The following is a 13,279-nucleotide window of genomic DNA, read 5'->3' as shown; positions in this document are numbered from 1 at the left end:
CCTGATATCAGAGATCCCATGGGTGTTCCGTTGGTTTGTCTGTAGGTTTTGTTGTTGAAGGTGAAGTGGGTGGTAAGGCATAGGAACTCTATCAAAAACACATTGACTTGGATCCCATTTACCACCATTCAAAAAGAACGGGTACCCAATGAAGACAGTCTGCCAATTTCTGAGCAACAAACCCAATCAAGCAGACAAAACTCATCCTGAAAGTCAAGTCCCTCTCTCTCATGTCAAAAACATCTCGGAAATGGCTGCCAGACTACTCAGACCCCTTAGCATCATGGTAGCCCACAAACCCACCAACACAGTAAAACAGCAGCTAATGAACTTGAAAGACCCTATACAGACAACCAGCAAAACTAATGTCATTTACTAATGTCATTACCTTGCAAGAACTGTGACAAACAGGCCACCAGGATACATGAACATCAACTAGCCACAAAAAGACATGACCCACTCTCTCTAGTATACTTACATATGGATGAAGCAGGATACCAATTCGACTGGGACAACAAATCCATCCTAGGACAAGCCAAGCAGAATTCCTAGAAGCACGGTATTTCAATTGGAACTCTATTAACAAGCACACTGACTCGGATCCCATTTACCAAAGACAGGAAATGACATTACCATAGGAAATAACATCACTAACCCAAGGAAAGCCAAAGATATAAATAGAAAGTGGGCTTCACCAGTGCTTCATTCGGAGGTTCACTGAAGATGTTACCTAGTATGGTGACGAAACATCTGAAAACAAACCCTCCAGCTCAGCAAGCAAATGTATATCCGGAACCTCAACCTGAGCTCCAAATCTTCTCAAAACTTCTAAATCTATTTTTGACAAAATCTGTTCAAGTTCAAGTAGTGGAATCAATCCTAGCTTCTTTAATTCAGCAACATGTCTTTCTTTAGCTGCAAGTACTTGAGAAAGCTTCTGAATTTCCTCCTCCACTTTAGTAAGTTCATTTATCAGCTGTTCTCACTCATCACGTGTCATTGCACCTCCAAGGTCTGAAGTGGTAACCGCATCTTTGACTTCAAGTGCTGGATCAGCTTGCATCAGGCCTTCATTAGAGGTCTCCATCCCTCATCCTTTCTTTACAAATAACAGACAGCGGCAAGGGATGTTTTTTCCATCACCTGGCCCCCCATCTGCAGTGGTAACTCTAACACCCTGCTCTGTCTCTCAATTCCTCTGTATGCCACCAACTGCTACTGCCACTGCCTGCTCTCCCTCCTCCTGGAGCCAACAAATGAACTTCTAAAATGTATCATAAAACACCCAACTTTCATACCATTGCTCTGTATTCAAAACCACATCCTGCCTTTGTTGGTTCAATAATGGTGTTGTGTTAATGGACTTCCAGTTCTCAACCTCATTAAACTTCACCCCAATCCAAACAGATAGGATCTTAAGCGAAACCAAGTCATACTTACCCAAACCTCTGTGTTCATTAACCTAAAGTAACTCCTCCTTCCCCAGTTCTTTAAAGTTCACTCCTTCACATAAATCACTTCATTCTATTATGCCTCATCTTTGCAACTTCCTCAAGGCACACAATTGTCCAATAACAATGAATTCTTCCCCACCTGGTCTCTTAAACATCCACTAGATCCAGCCCCTCATCATTAGCAACCATCTGTTCAGCCTTGTACAGTTAAAGCTCTGACATTGCTTTTTTTTTTAAATAAAAGGCATTAAAAACTAGCCTACATATGTAAAATGTGACATGACAAGGCCAATAGAAAAAGATACTGATAGTCACTGGATTGATAACGGATTAGGTTCCTGTATCTATTCACAAGTCGATTCATACACAAGTCAGAAAACTGTGCAAGACAACATTAAGCAGCCGTTTGTAAGTAGAGCAAATGTTCATGTCAAATATTTAAAATTACACCCTCTATGGGATCATGTTCATAATTCAGACAGTTGGAAGTACAGGACCCCCTGTACAGGAGAAAAGATATACTTTATTAAAGCTGGTGGAATTATTATACAATGTGCTGGTTAGTCCGCGAAGGAATTTAAAAGGGTCCGTTTTGAGAAAATTCCATTAAAGAAAGGAGGCATTAGCCTTAGAGAAAGCCTAATAATATTTCAGATTGAGTCTGGATTGCCCAAAACTGTACAGTTAATTCCTAAAATTAGGAGGTTACAGGATACTCTGCTCATCCAGGGAATGAAATGAATAACCACGCTTTCCTCCAGTAGAGGAATCTAGAAAGAGTGAATAACCTCAGCATTCATATCAAGTTAATGCTCATGTACCAGGATTTCTGAGTGCACTCCTACAGGCAGATCTTTGTCTAACACCTTCAAAGCATCATGGGGAAGAGCAGAATGGTCTTATTTAAAATTAACCCATATCAGCCTTATTTTAATCAGTGCAGCTTGGTCCATCATCGGTGTGAGTGAAAACATACATGTAAGAGATGTGATTGTCTAGTGCAGAACTCAAGAGGGTGCTATTTGTTACATTCATAGGTTGTGCTTTCAAACATGTAGACTAAAAAGGTAGCAGAATCCATATCCATAAATGAAAGGCATACAAATAACACAATAACTGATGCCACTGAACCCAAGAAGGACCTATACCAAATCTGTATTTGTAACAATGTGTTTTAAAGTTGCGTAATCTTTCTCAACATTTATTTAAAACCACTGATCTTGAAAGTCATGAAGCAAAGCAAATTGAGACATTCATAACGTTAATTATTTGAGAAGGAAGGATATTTAATAAAAGGGGAAGAAAATAGCATCAACAAGATTGTAGTAGTAATGCTAATAAAGTTGAAGATCAGTCAGGCAAAGGGTGTACTATTGATTCAGATGCTTTGGTCTCCTTGCACTTAACTTGGTTTTGAAAAGTCATCCTGAGATGGTACATAGCTGTAAAGTAAATTGAAGTGTTAAAATAAGGTGATAATGGAGAATCAGAGGCCTACATTAGATGTTAGCTAAGCTAAGTGATGGTGCATGTGGGAAGAATAAGGGATCAAGTCCTACTAAAGGCATTAAGCATTTCAGGCTGCATATAAATGTAGGTTAAGAATGTGCAGAGGTGCCATCTTTGGAACGAAACATTAACTTTAATGCCTCTTCTCTATTTCATCAAGCAAAGATCTAAAAATTAACATAAGACCTCGACAGGTGTTATGGCTAAGATTATTCCTTCAAATAGTTCCATGAAGCAAAGTATGATTTGTTTCACATCTCAATGCTGTTTGAGAAAACCTGCTTGTACAATTGCCTGAATAACAATGATTATACTTGAAGCAATAACTCTATGGAAAACCTTGGGATGTTCATGGACATTTTTATTCCAAGAAGCAAATCAGGCAAAGCAGTAAGGAAATGGAAGGGACAACAATTAGTTAAGACACCTTACACAGAGGAATGGAGATCTTAGGGATGGGGAAGCAGAGATAACAATATTAAATTATATTACAAACATGAAAGGGCAAAGTAATGTACAGACTTAAACAAAAGGAAGACAATTGTGAATTTAAGTTGCTGGGGAAGCAGGTGAACACTTTGAGTTTCAGATTTTTAAAAAATGATAGACACAGTGCATAGGATTACAGGTTTGGTTGCAATGAACCTTTTTCTAGGATCAAAGGCATTGAAAATAGTGGTTCAGCATCAACAATTTCAAGATGTCACAGCAAATGAAATGATAAGGCCAGGTAATTGGGAGAAACACAGGCAGAGTTTCTTCCAAAATCTAAATGTGAAGCAACTGCAAACTTGAATTTTCTCCAACATGCAGAAGATAGTGAAGTAAGTGTATTTTCCTTGGTCTAGGAGCAATGAATACTGAAGTTGGTGTTCAAAAAGAATTCTCTTTTTACCAAATCAAGGAATTGACCAAAAGATATTCTAAGTGAAATGCTTTACTTTTACAGAGAAAAAAAAAGCAGTAACTTACCTAATCTCATCGGTGTCTGGAACTTTGGTGTATGGCAAGATGGCTCGAACTCTCCTTCTATCCTCAACAGGCTATAATTTTGGATAGGAGAAACAATTCTTAATTTTAGCAAATAAAAATATCAAAGTCGAAACTAAATATTTTGCTTAAAAATGTAGGTTTTCAAATGAAGCATTTTATGACTGGTCTCAAGGTAATAATACCTTTGTGAAGAACTAATCTTTACAAACTTTCAACTAGATGGAATTGTTGAAAATTTGACCCAGTCAACTGAGACAAGGTCCTGCTTAGGGAACAAAGCCACCTCAAGTCAGAACAGAGATATGAAATGTTGGAACCAATATTTATAAGAGATTATAATTTAAACAGATTAGTGGAACTCCAACTCACTTCCTCCCTGAGAAACTGACCCTATTCCTCCAGAAATCAGCAAACTGACAAAAACAAAGTGAGTGTTACACCGAATTCCATCTATCACACTTTTGCCCATTCACCCAGTCTATTAACTTGCAATTTTATGCTATCATTTATACTGTCTACAATGCTGCCTAACTTGGTGTTATCAGAAAATTTGGATATATGATTTTCTATGCTATTATCTAAGTACTTTTTAAAAAAGTGAATAATTGAGGCACTAACAAGATCCTTGTCAGACACCACTCGTGGCATTCATCAAGTTATGTACCTACACCCATCATCCTTACTGTGTCACCTGCCACTGAACCAATTTCCCAGCCATATCAGTAATATGCCAGTAATTTCACATAGTTCCATCAACAGCCTGACACACAGGGTTTTAATCAAATGCCTTCTGAAAGTCCAAATAAACAACATTCCCTTGTCCACTACAGGAGTCACCTCTTCAAAAAATTCAATGATGTTTGTCAGACAAGATCTACCAGCCAAGAATCCATGCAGATTTTCTCTGATTATCTGATAATTGTCAAGATGTTCAATTACCTACCTTGATTATAGACTCCAACAATTTCCCACCATAGAGGCTATCACAAAAAAAATTGTCTGGCCATTACTATTAAAGTCTTGTATTTAGGAGCTTGCTGAGGATACATGGACCATCACCTGACTACATTACAATAGTAATTCCACTTCATACAAAACTGCATGGGTTGTAAAGTGCTTCAAAGACATCCAGTGACTATGAAAACAGCTATATAAATGAAAGTTCTGTCTTTCTTTTCCAATGGTAGTCTTCACAATTCCCTACAGCAATTAAAAGAAAATACATCGATTCTTCCCACCAAATCTCACTGACCTCATACAATGCCTGATTTTACTTCTAAATTGTGGATTTTAATCAAGAAATTTGTTTTAAATAAATTAAAAACAGGTTTTCTGCTCAAGGCTTTATGTAATAATCATTGTCACTTGACATTTGCATTAGAATGTTTCTCTTTCTTGGTGACATTAAAGTGAGAATTGTCTTGCAGTAATAAGTAATCACATTTGATATGTCAACACCTCATATTCTAAATTACACCAATGCTATTTGACACCAATTTTCCAATTCTCTAACATTCAACTCTAATCCCCATAAATTTCACATGGTACTTATTTGCTTCCTAAAAAATATCTTGTTTTCTAAGAAGCCAATTGTTTAACACAATCAATAAGATTACATGATCCCAAAAATGGCGTATAATGCATATTTCAGATCTGAAAAAACAGAAAATGTTAGAAATATTGGTACAGCCTTTCATCATTATGTTATAAGATGTAAATCCATATGGGACCCCATAATGCTCCCAATACATGAATGCACTTACCAAACTCCAAAGCCAGATGAGTTAGCTGAACTCCTTCATAGTGCCCTTTGATAATTCACTAAATGTTCTGGTAGATAAGCAATGCAAGGACAGAGTTGTGTTTATCCAAGGTTCAAAATTAATGGGTTAAATTTTGCTCAAGATGCCAATAATTCACTGAACTGAACAGATTTTCTGTGGATTTTGCACTAGAACTTACTATGATACCCATGCATGGAATGGGGGTCCTGTGCGAACAGAACAATAAACCATATTTGCTTAACAATTTTTCAATTTGATTGATGAATGAAGAGGGAACAGTTTCAACTTGGAAGTACAAATTATAATATTAATTTAATAAATCATGTACAAAGAACAAATGAGAAGAAAAAATATGGTTTGAAGAGAAGAAAAATGTTTTAAACAAAATTTTTAATCTCCAGCAATAAATATAATCTGAAAGAATGAGGCTTCACACTTGTAAAAGTTTATTTTTAGTGCCAAAGAAGTTGTTTCATTGTATTTAAGACTTAATCCACTTTCAAAAATTAACCTCCACTGACAAGACAAAACCACTTCTGCTGAACCTTGCATCCATCTATCACACAAGTACAGAAACTTCAAACATTTCAATTACATTACCATACCAATTCTCCTCAGTAAGATATCATGACCATACAGCACCACTTCACCGGACAAACTAGAAATGGTTAATTATTTCTGCATTCGTTGGACGTTGTCAGATTTACATTTTAACAAAAAAAAACTGTTAGCTTCACCCTTATCTGGGCATCAAAATCCAACTTATTATAATAACAAAAAGGTCAAGAAGGAAAAACTGTACCTGCACATTCACTGCATGACTTAATACCCAATAATGATGTCTTGGCAGCATACAACTAATTTTCATGCTGAAAACATTCGGAACCTATTATACAAAATCCCCTCTATTTCACATCCATTTTTGTATCTGGGTTGAAAAGTTAAAATGGACAATAAAAAAAAGAAAGAATGAAGATAGAAGGGACAAAGAGCAAGAGCAAAAATTAAAAGAAAGCTGAAGTGGGGTTCAAAAAAATGATAAATTAATAAAATAACTTGTAGAACAACATCTAATAAGACAAAGAATAAGGAGGGAAGAAAACACAAGTGAGTGCATGAGTAGACCACAAAAAACGATTCAATGGACCTCTTCATATATATAAAAAATAAATCAGCCAGCTTTTCATTTATAAATCAAAATTTCTGTTTTACATTGGTCCACAAACTCTTCTCAATTATGAACTAACGCATTTACCTCTGGGGGTGCTACTGGAAACAGAAGCTTCTCTCCTTTTAATAAACAGGACACATGGCTGTAGTAACCTATCAAATCTGAGAGCGAAGAAAATCGTCGTCCACCGATGTAATAATCACCGCACATTGCAATTATCCTAGAATGAGTATTAAGACCACAAAGTTATAAAATTAATTTGATTCACAATTGCCACAGACATAGGTCAATAATTTTCCCAATGTAAAAATGATGTTTAGGCAATAATTTGACATGCATAGAAACTCAGTCGCAAAACAGGTTGAGTTGCCTTCAATAAAATCATTAGATTTTCTGCCAGAGTTAGTTAAAAAGAAATTGAAGGATTAGACAATGCCGTTGGTCAAGCAAGCTGGATTCTCATTCTTCAAGCCACAATAAGCTTTCACATCTAGACTTTGCCACTAAGAAAAACAAAAGGACTAACAGCAAAATGCAACAATCTCAAATTGCTACAGCAGCCCAAAAAATCTTAAACTTCATATTACAGATATCAACATGAAAAGCACCTAAATGCACAACTTAATGATATGCAGTTAACTTAAAGTAATAAAGCTCATTTTTAAAAATGTTCCTAACCTAAAAAGAGCTAAGACAAACACATCTCAATTAACACAGCAGAAATAAGACTGTCACATCCCAAAGAAATGTTAATAAAAGAGCAGAAATACTTTTGTAGATGGGAGATTAATTGTAAAGACTTTTCCTTTATATTTTTCTTTACTGTTGATTGTTGATTGAAATAGAAAAATAACAATTTTAGTAGTCACAGGTGAGGTGCTGGAAGACTTGAGGTTGGCTAACGTGATGTCACTATTTAGGAAAAGTGGTAAGGACAAGCCAGGAAACTATAGACCAGTGAGCCTGATGTTGGTGGTGGGCAGGTTGTTGGAGGGAATCCTGAGGGACAGGATTTACCTATATTTGGAAAGGCAAGCTCTCATTAGGGATACTCAACATGGCTTTGTGCATGGGAACTCATGTCTCACAAACTTGATTAAGTTTCTGGAAGAAGCAACAGAGAGAATTAATGAGAGCAGAGCAGTAGATGTGATCAATATGGACTTAAGTAAGGCGTTCGACAAGGTTCCCCATGGAGACTGATTAGCAAGGTTAGATTTCATGAATACAGGGAGAACTAGCCATTGATACAGAACTGGCACAAAAGGTAGAAGACAAAAGATGGTGGTGGAGGGTTGTTTTTCAGTCTGGAGACATGTGGCCTGTGGAGTTTCACAAGGATCGGTGCTGGGTCCACTACTTTTCGTCATTTATATTAATGATTTGAATGTGAGCATAAGAGGTATAGTTAGTAAGTTTGTAGACCACACCAAAATTGGAAGTGTAGTCGTCAGCGAAGAAGGTTACCTCAGATTTCAACGGAATATTGATTAGATAGGCCAATGGGCTGAGGAGTGGCAGATGGAGTTTAATTTAGATAAATGCAAGGTGCTGCATTCTGGGAAAGCAAATCTTAGCAGGACTTATACACTTAATGGTAAGATCCTAGGGAGTGTTGCTGAATAAAGGGACCTTGGAGTGCAGGTTCATAGCTCCTTGAAAGTAGAGTTGCAGGTAGATAGGATAGTGAAGGCGGCGTTTGGTATGCTTTCCTTTATTGGTCAGAATATTGAGTACAGGAGTTTGGAGGTCATGTTGCGGCTGAACAGGACATTGGTTAGGCCACTGTTGGAATATTGCATGCAATTCTGGTCTCCTTCCTATCAGGACGATGTTGTGAAACATGAAAGGGTTCAGAAAAGATTTAAAAGGATGTTGCCAGGGTTGGAAGATTTGAGCTATTGAGAAAGGTTGAATAGGCTGGGGCTGTTTTCCCTGGAGTGTTGGAGGCTGAGGGGTGACCTTATTGAGGTTTATAAAATCATGAGGGCACAGATAGGATAAATAGACAAGGTCTCTTCCCTCAGGGTGGGGAGTCCAGAACTAGAGGGCATAGGTTTAGGGTGAGGAGGAAAAATATAAAAAAAGCCTAAGGGCAACCTTTTCACGTACGTGTAAGGAATGAGGTGCCAGAGGAAGTGGTGGAGGCTAGTACAATTGCAATATTTAAAAAGCATCTGGATGGGTATATGAATAGGAAGGGTTCAGAGGGATATGGGCAGTGTGCTAGCAGGTGGGACTAGATTGGTTGGGATATCTGGTCGACATGGATGAGTTGGACCAAAGGATCTGTTTCCATGCTGTATATCTCTATGACTCAAAAGCCAATGTTTGTTGAGAGGTAGCTTAACCTTTCAAATAATGTAAACTGGCACTCACTGTAACTGCTGTTTATAAAATTGCTGGTTCAAGCACTATTAAAATAAATGTTTGTAGACAAGCTGGAGCCAAGAGCTGTGTACAAATGGAGTTTCAGCAGGCAATAAGTAGCTGATTGATAACTGGTCACTAGTCCACAGTCCAAGGATAAAGGCCTTCTGCCTGTCAACAACAACGTGATTGGCTTCCATATAACTGAACAGTTTGGGGCGGTGAACAAGATGGGGAGAAGTCATCAGATCGCCTCAAGAACAGGTGCGGTCTCTGTTCTCAGCAGTAAAAAAAAAGAGAACATTAATATATTTCCTGTTGCTGTAAGCTGTGGCTTTTAATTAAGAAGTCACAGTCCTTTAATAAGTGTGAACCAGTCACCCTGTGCCTCCTGCAAAGAAGTGATAACATCCGTAGAAGGAAATCTAAAAGCAGTACTGTGAGAAGCCCAAGAATCATCTCAGCAAATCCTGCTAACAAGGACGACTGCTTTTCCAGTCTTTCCCTCAGACCATAACATCCAATTTTTTTTCTGCTTCTGTCTACACGCATGTATGGAGTTGGAACTTAAAAGGGGGGGGGGGGGGGGGGGGGTGGAGCTTTAACTCCTAGAGTTATATACCAACGGTTCATAATTTCTTGCCTCTAGCTGGAGCTGTTTTTTAATATAAGAAATGATAATTCTTGTTTATTACAGAAACCTGCTCCATGCTTTCTCTCCATCTGGGTCTGAAAATTAAGTCAGTCAGGAATTCTGTGAGATTTTAAAAATATTTAACTTTTGGGATGGCTCTCAGAACAGCAAGTCTTGATTACCAGCACATTATTTTTATATATTTCAGTGAGATAATCAAATTTTCAGTTCTATAGGTAAGTTTATTTGGTGGAAGATTGAAGGAGACCCATGAAACAGATCTGCAACCTCTATAGTTGGAAATTACTCTTGCAAATGAAGTAAGTATCCTATTCAATGTTTTTCTACAATATATTATTTTGTGTTTCAACACTCTTTTAGGTGCCACATCAACATGTTTGATTAAAGTCTGACAAGTACTAAATTCTTTACAATCTACAATATCCATGAAAATTAAGGGCCAATTCGAAATAATTTCAAGTAATCAATGTTCTTGACGTAAGTCTTAATAAAAACTCAAATAAATCCTTGACTTTGAAAGCAGATATAAGCAAGTCCAAATGACTTGTAAAAAAAAGTTCCCAAATTAGTTAGAACTCAGCAGTGTGACCAACGCTACACTGCATTTTCATTAAGATTGGTGAACCAGCATCAGTTTTAGAAACATATCTAAATCTATTAAAAAACAGGGGCTAAGTTACATATAATTGTAATTTTCAAGAAACAGACACAATATGTTCATATAGCCCTATCCCACTCTCCATCTAATCCCTCCACCAACTCCAACATTAATTGCAGATATAAAATGTTAAACATATCACCTGAAATGATTGACCAAGCCTGTTTTACTTAGAAACGAAAGCACAAATGAACCTGGTCTTCGATCACTTTCCCTGATGAGATAGCTTCCTGATCGGCCTGCCTGACAAAGACGCTCTTCAGCGATTGTACGATCCAGCTTTCCATGATACCACCTGAAACAGTAAAATGAATAAATGCCCTTAGACTGCACCACAAACTGCAGACAATATGATTAAATGTAGTAGCTCTAGACAGGCATTAGTTGAAGACACCTTTTCTTAATAATCAATTTGAAGGAATCTATAAGTCAAGAAATCACTACAAATATTTGCATATTTTGACAGATGTTTTTCAGTACAGATTTTAACCACCAATTTCTTTTTGTCCAACAATGATTTTTTCTATAAGTTTATGATCAAACTCAGATGCCACTAAAATATCACACCAGACAAGAATAATTAATATTACATATATTCATCATTGTAGAAAATCTGGCAATTTTACATACGCATCTTTCAGGATTAAACTAATTAATTATTTGAGAAGAATAAGTCTCCAGCATAAAAAATGATGCAACAGGAAAATTAGAGCTATTGAAGATACGTCATAGTAAACTATCTCAACTTGGAACGTAAAAGTATGGATAATTAATATGGAAGCCAAACTTCTGATACCTTTCATTCTCAAAATTTCATATCTGAAAGTACACAAAAATAATATACAAGTTGGCAAACAATAAAATTTAACATGAGATGTTAGAATGGGTAAAAATAAGCTCTGAATACAATACTGATGACAGTAATGCAGGAGCTCGGTGGGGGGTGGGGAATACTGATTACACTATCCACCTAGCACTGGTGCATGTTGTTAATAATTTAGATTTTGTTTTAAATTGCAGAAGTTGATTAAATTTGTACGTCGTGACAAATCAAATGTGATAATGGAATCAAAGGCTTAAAATTATAGAATGACCTCAAGCAAGATATATGGGTGAGCAGAAATGAAACAATGACCAATTAAACTAATACAAACTAGTGTAAGGTACTGCACAATGGAAGGAAATGGATATGATGCTGAAACGTCCTCGCATGAAGTTGAAATAGGTCTAGTAAGTGTTGACAGACTCAACTTGCCAAGTAAGTCCCAGCAGAATATACCAGCTTTTAGCACAGAGTCAGAACTAAAGCCAGAGGGAGTAAGAAAGAGGTACCAATTTTAATTCTGCCACGGTCTTTCCCCAACTCACATCTATAATTCGTTATAGCTTCACTCCAACTCATCCCATCCGATGCCATCCTCTTAACCAATCCCCTTTAACAGTTGTTCTTTCAACACTATTCTCAAAATTTTCTTACTAAACTCTTTGCTACTTCTTTTCAAAATACACTGCTATCTAAGCTTTAAGTCACCCCTCACATTTCTATTTCTTGTTTTGTCTCTGTAATGTGCCTTGGAAGGACTTTGTGCATCAAATAGATGCTATATAAATAGGGAATTGCTATTTAGCAAATTATATCTTATTTGTATCAATGGCTAAAATAAATCATGCCACACTTGGAAAGTTCTCAATCATGTCCCATTAGCTTAAAATATGTACTAATTTTATTTGAAAGGTCTCCTGGCCAGTTTCCCATCCTCCTAAGAATGCAAAACAGTAGGCAATTGACATTTAGCTCCTAGAGCCTTCACAGTAGGATTATGGTTGGCTTCTAACTCAACTCCACATTCCTATCTTGCCATCTTTCCATTCCCAAAATTCCATTTATGTGCAAGAATAAACTACTTGGTCTCTCAAGCCTGCTCTGTAATTTGATAAGATTGTGACTGATGTAATCAAATTATATTACTGCCTACCCCCATCAAGAATCTACCTACCTCTGTTAAAACCTCTCTTCTTCAACAGGAGAAGCAGCAGCATTCGAAAGACTCATGACCTCAAGAAAAAAATTCTCCTTATTGATATCTTAAATCATGATCACTGGTTCCAAATTCTCCCAGAAAAGGAAACTCATTCAAGAGGTTTTCAGAATCTTATGTTTCAATAAAGTTACCTCTGACTGCAAGTGCCAGCAAATACAAGCATCACCTGTCCAACCTTTCTTCAAACTATCTGCCTATTCCAGATATTAGGCGAGAGTGAGTACTGCAGATGCTGGAGATTAGAATCAAGAGTGTGGTGCTGGAAAAACACAGCAGGTCAGGATAAATCCAAGGAGCAGGAAAATTGACGTTTCGGGCAAAAGCCCTTCATCAGGAATGAGGCTGGGAGCCCCGGGAGTGGAAAGATAAATGGGAGGGGGTGCGGCTGGGGGTAGGGAGGGAACTGAGAGTGCAATAGGGAGATGGAGGTGGGGGTAAGGATGATAGTTTGGAGGGGAGGGTGGAGTGGATAGGTGGGAAGGAAGATGGATAGACGGAACGGGTCATGAGGACGGTGCTGAGCTGGAAGGTTGGAACTGGAGTAACGTGGGGGGGTGGGTAACAGACAGACAAGTCTGGATGTGGTGTGTTGGAGATGGGCGAAGGAGTCCATGGAAAGTAGGCAGGAGTGTTGATTGAAAAA

The 13,279-nt window shown here is 37.5% G+C and overlaps 1 protein-coding gene across 2 annotated transcripts in view; it reads right to left on the bottom strand.

The window, feature by feature from the left end:
• Positions 1–13,279, bottom strand: part of rasa1b (RAS p21 protein activator (GTPase activating protein) 1b) — a 192,723-nt gene that overhangs the window by 130,775 nt on the left and 48,669 nt on the right. For both annotated transcript variants that reach the window (XM_072582822.1, XM_072582817.1), the window contains exons 3-5: positions 10,737–10,889; positions 6,996–7,131; positions 3,936–4,006 (exon numbers count right to left, since the gene is read on the bottom strand). In XM_072582822.1, coding sequence (XP_072438923.1) covers positions 3,936–4,006; positions 6,996–7,131; positions 10,737–10,889 — 360 coding nt within the window. The remainder of the gene's footprint in view (positions 1–3,935; positions 4,007–6,995; positions 7,132–10,736; positions 10,890–13,279) is intronic.

This window comes from Chiloscyllium punctatum, chromosome 2 (genome assembly GCF_047496795.1).
Source record: "Chiloscyllium punctatum isolate Juve2018m chromosome 2, sChiPun1.3, whole genome shotgun sequence".
NCBI classification, from domain to species: domain Eukaryota; kingdom Metazoa; phylum Chordata; class Chondrichthyes; order Orectolobiformes; family Hemiscylliidae; genus Chiloscyllium; species Chiloscyllium punctatum.
Note: the sequence above shows the minus strand (reverse complement) of the source record. Positions and strands in the feature narration are given on the sequence as shown.